Source organism: Mustela erminea, chromosome 13, assembly GCF_009829155.1.
Source record: "Mustela erminea isolate mMusErm1 chromosome 13, mMusErm1.Pri, whole genome shotgun sequence".
NCBI classification, from domain to species: domain Eukaryota; kingdom Metazoa; phylum Chordata; class Mammalia; order Carnivora; family Mustelidae; genus Mustela; species Mustela erminea.
In genome coordinates this window covers 71,817,588-71,828,420 of record NC_045626.1, presented here as the reverse complement: position 1 = coordinate 71,828,420, position 10,833 = coordinate 71,817,588, and the positions used below count along the sequence as shown (strand labels likewise).

At 41.4% G+C, this 10,833-nt stretch overlaps 1 protein-coding gene across 2 annotated transcripts in view; it reads right to left on the bottom strand.

Moving 5' to 3' along the window:
- Nucleotides 1-519: 519 nt before the first annotated feature.
- Nucleotides 520-10,833, bottom strand: part of PITPNB (phosphatidylinositol transfer protein beta) — a 63,873-nt gene continuing 53,559 nt past the window's right edge. Inside the window, exons 9-12 of one of the 2 annotated variants that reach the window (XM_032309555.1) lie at nt 9,323-9,433; nt 7,327-7,449; nt 3,740-3,825; nt 520-2,549 (exon numbers count right to left, since the gene is read on the bottom strand). In XM_032309555.1, coding sequence (XP_032165446.1) covers nt 3,778-3,825; nt 7,327-7,449; nt 9,323-9,433 — 282 coding nt within the window. In that variant the 3' untranslated portion in view covers nt 520-2,549; nt 3,740-3,777. The remainder of the gene's footprint in view (nt 2,550-3,739; nt 3,826-7,326; nt 7,450-9,322; nt 9,434-10,833) is intronic. The other variant, XM_032309554.1, reaches the window with a different exon arrangement.

Genomic DNA, 10,833 nt, shown 5'->3' with positions numbered 1-10,833 from the left:
ACCTCTCCTAATGCTGAGCAGCTCTAGAATACAAGACGGGATCATGAGACAATAGCTGTGAGGTGTCTTGAAACAAGGAGTAGAAACCACGACGTCTCGGGAGAGGTGAAACGCCGCCCCAACCAAACCAAAAGTCACCTCTTGAAACAATCAGAGGCTGATAACAAAATTCTGAGTGCTTCTAGAAATACTATGGGCTTTCCTTATTTTTCCCCTGGAAACATAATTTTTAAAAAACCTCTGAGACCACTAAGAAATAATAACCCTTCTTTAGTTTTCTCCTTAGCTTTTAATAGCAGAATATTATCTAAGAAAACAAAAGTAACAGGTTAGTGTAGCATCGGCACATTTCAAGAGTAAGAGTTTGCAGTGAAAATTTTTTAAAAACCATGTTTTTCCTTTATTGTTCCCAGAACGTCAGGGCTGCACAAAAATCGTCTTGAGAGAGAGGCAGAGAAGTGGTCCGCAGTGTGCTGAACCAGACGTGGCGCTGGGGAAACAACCACTCAAGCACACAAGTGGCATTTTGTGATCAAATTTATTTTTTGTTTCAATTTCATTTACTTTGTTTTACTGTAATTTACACAAGAGACTGCCAAGTAAACTAGATATTTTACATTCACCACGCATTCCCTCAAATCTCCACAGTTGTTAGGAAAACATTAGAATCCGTGCACTGGGCATGGATTTCCATGTGCGCCCAAGCTCCCAACAATGCTACAGACGCCAGTGAGAGTTTAGTCCATTAAAAGGAGAGGGCGAGATTCTTTATTTCACAAAATTAGCAATAATCTTCCTTGCACCAAACACTTTGCAGACAATGATTATGCTTTGTCAACACCTATCTTACAACAGTGCCCAGAGAGTAAACATCAGTCTTGATCCTGAGTACACAGGGGACATATGCGATGTGGGGCTCGGAGCCAAGGCTAACGGCATCGCGGTGCGGCAGTGATCCTCAACACCCTCATCTGACTCGCGGCCACCACAGCGGTGGGGACACAGGGTGTGTGAGAAAACGGGGAGCAGGGTGGGCAGCACTGTCAGCAAATCAGATTACAAATGTGATAGGACTACAGGAACCAACGTGTGGCAGGAGGGACGAAAGGTTAAAGAAGACAGTTTGTGACCGGAAGGCTTCAACAATATCATTCTAGTCAAGCTTCCACGACTGACAGGAGAAAAACTGGATCTGGACAGAGAAAGCTGATAAAAATCTTACCTAGCTATGGTTTCTTTCTTAAAGAAGGAAGAAGGACAAGGTGGCAGCGGCTGCTAACCCGCACGCTCCTGACGCTTACTCATGACAGGTTCCAATGGCATCCTAGTAGAGAGCACCTCCCCATGGGCGTGGGCGGCAGAGCACTGGCCCCTCGGGGGACCTCCCATGCAAGGAGACCAGCCTGCAGCTGCCTCTGATCCTGCCTCTGATCCACTACCCACCATCTCAAAGGCAGTGCCTCCCCTCAGGGTGTATTTTCAATATGAAAAGAGAAAAAAAAACAAAACAAAACAAAAAACAAAAAACCGTCATCACTATCTGTATTCTAGTGTGTCAGCTGTGAGGAATCTAGATCATCTGCATAGTTTCCAAGCTCTAATTTCAGAAAACAGTCATTTCAGAAACAAGACTCCATGGAAGTGCTCTACTTCCAAGTTTTCCTACAGCCTATGATGCTATTCATTTCTTCATCAATTTCTTTGTTTGCCTAACAGGAGCCTGAAAATTGTATAGTGTTTATTATAAATCACAAACCGTCAACTCTATTTTTGTTACGTTTGATGTAGAAAAATACTTGAAATTTAAAATACAAAAATCCAATAAAAACCAGAATTTTTTTTTTAAGGATTTTTTTCCCCCTCAGGGCAAACAAGTAAAAATTGGCCGGTAACTATACTCCTTACTAATAGACACTGTCCAATTTGAATTTAAGATAATAACCATCCCGAAATAAATCGTTATAAATACATTCAAAGTTTACATTCCAGATTCATTGGAATACCAAAAGATTTTGAATACATTTTTCTGTGGGAGTCTGTTGCTCATGGGACTAAAATAAAAATTTGTAAGAGGCTGATTTAAAAGAACAGAAAAGTAATAAAAGGCTATATATATTGGTCCACAATTTGACATTTATGAAACATACCAGCTAGTATTACATTGCAGTCAATTTGTCCATTAATGGTATTACTCTGATAATTATTAAAATCTGTTCCAGGTATATATATTGAAAATATTTTCTTTTGCATTCTTGCTGAAGATAGGTACAGTACTTTGGAGAAATTGTACTAATCCTTTCAGTATGTTTGTATGTACATATATACACAAGTGTGTGTATCTTGATCTGTAGCTCTACATGCGTTTTATATACAGCTACAGATTTATACACACACAAACATATATACACACGTGGTTGGGAACCTGTGCAAGTGAGTACATCATCACAAGCACACGTCTGGGAAACATCAACACTGCAAGATACTGGTCAGATTCTTCTTCACTCATCACTGGCTGCACTTGTTCCCCTCACTTGACCTTGATTACGTAACTGTAAAAAAAGCGAAAGACAGGGCAATATGTTAAAACACAGAGAAACTCAAAAAATGTTATTGTTATACATCTCCAGAAAAAGAAAAAAAAAAAATCCTCAACGGGGCAAAACTTTTGGCAGAAAATGTACCTCAATTACTACTTTAAAAAATTTAATCTCTTGAAGATTTTGGTCTCACTGTGACATAACATTTTGTTTCATCAGGGAGAAAATACACTGGAAGTAGAAGTAAGTCAAAGAACTTAGGAGAACTTAACAAAAGTAACAATTTTTTTTTTCTAAATGAACACTGTATTTAAAGACAGGGCTCTGGAGGAATCCTGGCAGAGTTCCTTTATTCTCATTTGTACAACTACTTGTGTTCACAACTGAACACTTCAATTCTCCCCTGTTTGATAATTCGATAACTAAAGAGCAGGTAGTACACGTAAGGAGCACCAAAGAACCACAGTGAGGGAGGAGAGTGGTTTTTTGTCTTGTGCTTTTCCTCAATAAACACTGTAGCTCAACAGTAACAACTGGCGGCAGTGGACTGTCCCTTTGTGTTTACTCATGCTGCTTTCCTGTGTTTCCCCTCAAGGACTATCTCTTATCTGAGCATATAAATTTATGTTAGGGAAATGAAGCCAGAGAAATGTTTTATATTATTGTGAAAACCAAAGCATATTTATACATATTAAAATTAACTGTAAAGGTAACTGAAGATTCAACATGAAGGAAGACGTTGAGATGTTCAGAAAAAATTTCAACTACAATGAATCACTAAGGTGATTCTGGTATGGGATCTCTTCTGATATGGGACGAAGGAGCTCTGTTTGGTTTAGAATGCTTTTATGTATTTCCTTACTAACCACATATGGTCCTACTGAGAAACAGGTCAATTAACTGGCCATCAGTGAAGAATCAGCTGGCTTCCAGGACAACACTACGTGATGAATGAGTATGCCTGACAGTTGGTTTCTGGCCCTAACACTAAGCACTAACTGGAGATTACTATATTCAACCTGTTCCACAGAATAAAACTCTAAGTAACTTCAGCGTTCCATATCAATCTCTAAAATATGTTATCTCTTTAAATTCTAAAAATTAAACCACATTTAATACTTAGTCTCTGCTCAGCAAGTTAACTACCCATTACCAACAAGGTACTGGTTTTTAAACATTCTTTTTACCGGGTCTTCACTTACACAGTTTGATATTGTCTCTGACCCTACAGGGAACTCATCTAGACATCAGCAGCCGACGTGCCTCGGACGGAACCCTTCTTACGCATCTAAACGTAAAATAAAATCATGAGCTGCTGAAATCACAGACTCTAAATTGGGTTAGTAAGCGAAGGCAGAAGAAAGGATCTAGGAAAGATTGTGAATAACTGCTGCCTGTTCATAACACCACATACACACTGAGAATGAAGTTCTGAAGCCCCTCTCGTAATGTTGGCTATCTAAATCCTGCAAAAGGCTTTTCTTACAACAACACAAAAAAATGTGTATCTATTCTTGGATTCAGGAAACAAAAGCCTGCAGATGGTATGAAATTATCAAAGACAGCCAAGGGTAAATGAACTGTTGTTCACTAATACAATGTGAGAAAATGCCCTTACAGTCTGATTCAGATTCTCATAGTCCCTGGACCAGACAGGAAGACACAAGGTGTAGCCACCTCTGCTACTTCCGAGACTAGAGTCCCTGAGAGGAGTTCTTCATGGGAAGTTTATTTAAAAGAGGGAAGACAAAAAGAAGAACAAGTGAGCATAGGAACAATGTACGAAAAAACAAAGGACATAAGGATGCATCAGAAAGGACAGGCATTTGTATAGTAGACCACAGACAATTCCAAAAAACTCAATGAGAAAATCAGAAAAGAATGGACAGAAAAAGGAACAGATGTAATAAACACACTTCTAAACCTCAACACTTCTCCCCGCCCCCCAGAAGTGCCAGTTGTGAACAAACAGGCAGTTAAGTTTACCCTCGGTACTTCTTTAGCAGCTGAGCCTTAAACCCATATTTCTCTTTAGGATTCCAGGAAGGGACATTCCTGTCATGCCTAAGGTCTCAAGATACTGTTCCTTTTCTCCAGAGCCAAAACCCTTATAAACAAAATCCAAGTCTTAAAATATTTGTGAATTAAGAAGAGAATACAATGTATCAAACTCTCTCATCAGGTCTCAGGGAAACAGGACCTCAAGAAAAGGGGAAACTTCTGGTGGCGAAGACTTGGAAATGTTAAGACCCCGTCATGAGGCAGGTGCTTTCTGGGTAGGGCGCTGTGGCCTGCAGGCATGCTACTGCCCAGAGTCTGAAGATGCTCACAAACCAACTGTCAAGGCTCAAAGCAGCAGCAACGTGAATGTGGAATAAAGCACTCCCCAATGACCCAGAGCAAAGTAACTTAAGTGGATTTTACGTTATGATGATCAGCAAAGAATGCTGATATTGCCTTAAAATGTTTTGGAAATACTTAAAAGAAACTGACACATACCCCCAAACCCTGAACCAACAAAAGATTTCTACGATTTTCATGTGGGAATCAGTCGGGCTGAGCCACGCAGGCACAACAATGGTATCTTCTAATAAACCAGGCTTCTGTGTAACTACTTGGTCTACATTACGGACCTGCATGAAGAAGCAGAGTTGAGCCTGCAGGCCCACGTCAAGAGACGGGAGCAAGCGTCCCCACCTCATCAGGGCACTCACTGTGTTCACACTGGGAATGCTCTGTGTCCTGAAACTGGGAACTCGGGAGGCAAGTAAGGACGCCCTTTTGAAGGAAGAGATCTGTCTGAGAGGTCCAGAGGTAGGTAGGACTCAGTTCCAACCGGAGAGGGTTTCATCCCTCACCCTCCAACCATGACCTCTTTTCCTCATGCTATGGACAGTCCTCTCAGAGCAAAACTCAAAACCAGGGGCGCCTACAGGGCTCAGTCCGTTGAGCATCTGCCTTTGGCTCAGGTCATGAGTCCAGAGGCCTGGGATCAAGCTCCACAATGGGCTCCCTTCTCAGCAGGGGTCTGCTTCTCCCTCTCCCTCTGTACTCACGCTCACTCTCTCTCTCAAAATAAATAAAATATTAAAAAAAAAAAAAAAACCAAAACCAAAACTCCTCTTTGAGAGTTCAAACCAAGAAAAATAAGTATGTTTTGTTTTATCTCAACACTGGCAAATCCTTTTTGAAGATACCAAGGCTATGCCGTGAATGTAGTAGGAATGAGCATGGTCACCATGCCCCTAGCTGCTCAGGGGGGCTGGGGATAGCTGACAGGTGTCTCTGGAGCCTGAAGCACCTAGAGGGAGCAGAATCAGGCAAGACAAGGGAAAAGGGACTAAAACTGGGTGGGAGAAGGGGTGCTTCTTAGGGAAGCACTGGACTCTTGAAAAAGGAGAGACAGAAATGGGAGACGGACAAGGGGATAAAGGAAGTATCCATGACTTACTCTTGCTGGTTTAAATATTAGGGGCCAGCCTAAAACTAAGGGGATGAGGGAGAGCCCTCCATGCTTGCCATTCTATCGCTCTACTCCTGCGATCCAGAACTCAGAGTCATACTATTAGTATGAGAAATGGAGGTCAAAGAGGCTTCTATTGTCTGGCCTAGAAACCGAACTCCAATTTATAATGTTGTCTCCATGGTAAAACATATCCCAAATTCCAAAAAGTCAACTTAAAACTTTGGAACAAAATCCATTCATAAGTTGGAGACTGCCGAAAGTTTACTTTCTGTATAAGATAAGGTTAAAACATTTTATTGCCTTATAAAGAAAATATGTCCTAGTCCTCTCAGAAGGTTTGTATAAAGCTAATTAGAAGCAGATCTGCTGTAATCACCAAAAGTAAGCAATTTTAAACACAGATTCTTTATAATGCTGTGTGCCAGACAAATAGATTGCCTTTTGTGCCAAAGAACCTGATTTGCTGCCATTCTCCTGTGATTAAGTGGGGGTCCTGCCTCACACACAGGCGTTTGTCAAACACTCCGTCTGCAGGGCTTCCAAAACTGGGACTGCTGGCGGGACTCTGGATGACTGCATGGAAACCACTAGCCTATCCCGGACATTCCTTGGGTTCACTTCCCCCCAGGAGGGCCTTACTTTCAACTGAAAAGCAGTGCAGCTCAGAGCAAAAACAAAACCAGACACTTCTAAGATGAAGTGGGAAGAATCTAACCCTGGCAGAAAGGGGGCGCTCACAGGACATAGGGCCTGCCCTGCTCATTGGTGGTGGGCTGAAGCTAGGGCAGGTTTTAACTGTGAAACATGGCATGCTGACCTCCAGCCCAAGCATCACCTCAATTTCGGCCTAAAGCTTATGAAGAGCTAAGGATTCAGTGCTAGCTGCAGGGAAGGAGGCATTTCTGGCATCTGGGACAATATGGCCAGGCTTATCTTTTCCATAGAAGAGGGAAGTACGACTTACTGTGCTAACATCAGTAACTTTCAGTGATAGGAGCCAAAGGCAACTTGGTCTGATAAAGTGAGTGCCTAAAAGGACTATGAACCATAAGAGAGAGCTAATGCATGACAAAGAATACAGAACCACTTTACCAACTCTAGATCAATAAAGCTCTAGTCTACTTTCACGGAAGATGCTCAAGAAAAGACAAATCAGAACATACGAGGGATGTTAGTGTCTAAGAAAACTGATTTTGATGAGGGTAAATATTAAAAAACAGCTTTTAATGACATTCTTCTTAATCCTAAGTCTACACTTACTCAGCACGCACACAGTTTTAGAAAGGGGAAATGAGAGAATTTCCACAACAGGGAAAGTCTTACTGTTTCTAGTTCTTTCTGAGTTTCATCCTCCATTCTCCTAATGTCTTCCATTGTCAAATCAATCCACTTGTCAATCCAACAAAAAAGCTGGCGATGAAAGTTTGTAAATATTCTTTTCTCTTGCTTTAAAAAAAAAAAGAAAAGTAGTGTAAGACAGCAAAAATCTAAGATCGTTAACATACTAACTTTCTATGTCCCAATTAACCCATGCAACCTCCATACACCTGGTTTGAAAAGACCACTTTGTCGACTAGTAGAAATCTTTAGTTCCATCCCATTCCCATTTTGTAAAACAAATGAAAAAGAAAAATCTCCCTGTGAAATGTGAAACAATCCTTCCTTGCAAAGGCAGCACAATTTATCAAGAACTGAAAAAACCATGGTGTGCACATTCTGATCCCACATCAACTCCTGCTAGACCTGACCTATTTTTACCTTTTTCTATATCTCAGTGACCAAAGGTCAACTCGATTCCTTCTACTTTAAGACTATACATGGTCATTCTTCTCTGCAATGCAAAGAAATACTATGAGGTAGACTATAATGTGTACTGAAACTAAAGAATCCTGGTTCTTTGGAATAAGATGTTTATCTAAATCAAGAATTATTACACACAGGGGCGCATGGGTGGCTCAGCTGGTTCAGTGACTGCCCTCAGCTCAGGTCATGATCCTGGAGTTCCGGATCGAGCCCCGCATCAAGCTCCTTGCTCAGCAGGGGTCTGCTTCTCCCTCTGCACCCTTCCACCTCTCATGCTTTCTCTCTCCCTCTCTCATTCTCTCTCAAATAAATAAAATCTTTAAAAAAAGAATTGTTAAGCACTCTCCATCAATTTTTATACTCCCATGTTACTGAACTACACACACACACACACACACACACACACAAAAAACCAGGTAAATAATGTGGTTTTAATTGCTGCATTATTTAAATTTTATAAAATTTTCCCAAGAAGAGAAAAAAATGCACTGAACAGTGAGTACTTTAATACTTTTGGACAATCTTCAACTATATAATTTTTTTCCACGAACAGAAGGGACTTCATCAATTACACGTGTGACGAACTAGATTGTTAATCTATTACTGTGATCCAAGAGGAAGGACGGAAGCCAACATTTACAGAGTGCCTATCGTGGGCCAGCTGTAAGCAGGCCCAAGAGTAATCACAGTTTCCAGCACATTAGGACCCTTCTAAAAAAAAAAAAAAAAATGTCAGAGCAGTTCCAGCTTAACAGTAGAAAAGTTATGGTGGAACAAACATGAGCAGTTGTGGGTTCAGAGGTATACCAGGGGTTTCTTAATAATGGTAACAGAAAAAATATACTACACTACAGGAAAAGTAGACACCGAAGAAACTTTTCATATTCCCTATGTGTTTTCAACATGTGTACGTATTTACAGAGCTCCAATTCTCCCCTCTTTCTAGATCAAATTGTCCATGTTACTCTCACTTTAATAAAGAAGACACAAAAAAGAGGTAATCAGAATTTGGACCCTCAGATTCTGTCACCCTAGGTTCAAAGGGGAACTATTCCCAGTAAGGACCTCTAAAGAAAACATCCCATGAGGAAGTGCCAAGTATGTAAAAAAGTGTGTCAAGAGAGAGATTCGGGTTGGGGTGTGAGTGGGGGCCCAGCTGAGCTAGGACAAAGGAGCCCCTCACCAGGGAAGGCCTGGCCTCTCCCTCCAGCCAATGCAAGGACAGTAGGTCCCACTGGGGACATACGGTACGCAGAAAGCATTGTCTGCAGAACAGCTGGGCAAACCACTGGGAAAGCACTTGGAACAAAAAACTCCTATGCTCTTCCCCAAAGAAAGCCCCTTAAAACCTGCTGGCATCTGTCTTTGCTGTTTCTAGGGAGAATAAAAGAAACACGAGAGGAATTATACAGAGGCAATAATTTTTACCTCATAAGTGAGAAAAAGCAGTGCTAACAGAAAATACCCCATTAACAGCTACCTAATTTAAGTCACTGCATTTTGAACAGCCCTTTACCTTCTGAATGAAGTTTTCTACTTTGCTTTGGAGTCCCCACCACTTGAATTTGATGGTCACCAGCTTATAAGCACACATCTGAGGACAGTCAGGGTTGTTTGCCAGCTCCTTCTAGATGAAGAAAATTGAAAAGGAGAAATCGTGACTTAGATATTTATGTTTTGATGAAAATTGACTGCTATGTAACAACATCACAGACATACATGAAGAAAAGTACAATCTCTTATGTGTTTAATTTGGGTATTTGGAAATTCAAAATCATTTTAGCAAAAGCAGCGGTATTCCCCTGCTGCAAACCCTCCTTCCACAGACGAAGTTACTTCCTGGCTCTGCAGTTTAATAGGTGCATTGTTCTGCCTCAAATTACCCTGTTCAGATTTCATATTAAATACCAAATTCTATCCATATAGTGTCAACAGTGAACTCGGATATGGCAGGGTTCTCCTAACACCATTATCGCACTCCCGCCATGGATGTGCTGAGGCACCATGAAGAACGATCGCAAAGTGTAGCTGTCTTGTCTTCTAACACAGGCACAGGGAATGGCACTGTTTGTTAACTGAGGTATTGTCCCTGCAAGGGCAATCTGAAAAGGGGCATGGCAAGCAGGAGGAATGATCTCCAATGACCAAGTGTTTGAAAATAGTCCCATACAGCATGACTTGAATTTCTACAAACGGTCACACCTCGTAGTTTAAATGGCAAATGGCAAGTCAGGGAATCAAACCAAGAGTTGTTATAGTTAAGAAAAAGAGAGAAAGAAAGGAAAAAAAAGGTGGGGGGGGGCTATTTAAAAAAAGGAACAAGGGAGAGAGGTGGGGGGTTATCCGGATTAAAAGAGACAAAAGAAGTAAAATATAATGTCTATAATGTACTTTCAGAAAAATATTAAAAAGCAATTAGAATTTAGAACTTCAGATTATGTCAACCTCGGTTCAGCCAAAAATCTTGGAAATATGCAATACATTTGTGTAGAGAGAGGAGGAGAGGGAAGGAGGAAAGAGAAGTGGAGAGGGGACAGTGAAGTGCTAACAACTGGTGAATCTAGGTGCAGGTGCTCATTGTTCTTTCCGGGTTTTGAGGCAAACTGTGAAATTTCTATTGTAAAAACTCGGCAGGGGATTGCAATCTGTATTACCGCCCATTTCTGTGAAACTGAGTATGGCTTTGGCTGTGGCAAGTTCAATGCACCAGCAAGTTTGAGGGAAGGGTTAAGGAGGGAGCTTCATGTGGGTCTTGCAAGGTGCGTGCAGGAGACCAAAAGCCTCCTGGGCTGAGCCAGAACAGCACCCGGGATGGGCTCATGCCGGTCCTGACTGTGTGCATGGAAAGGAGGTGTGTGTCAAAGGATCACAGACTGCAGGTATGGTCTGAGGAAAGAACTATTTGGTAAACTGGTAAAGCCCCAGGGCCGGTGTACTTACAGGATGAAAGCTATGTCTCAGGACCCTCTTGTGAAGACTAAGTAAAACAGTGTGAGCTCCATGCTTAGCTGGGAAAACTCCAGAGCT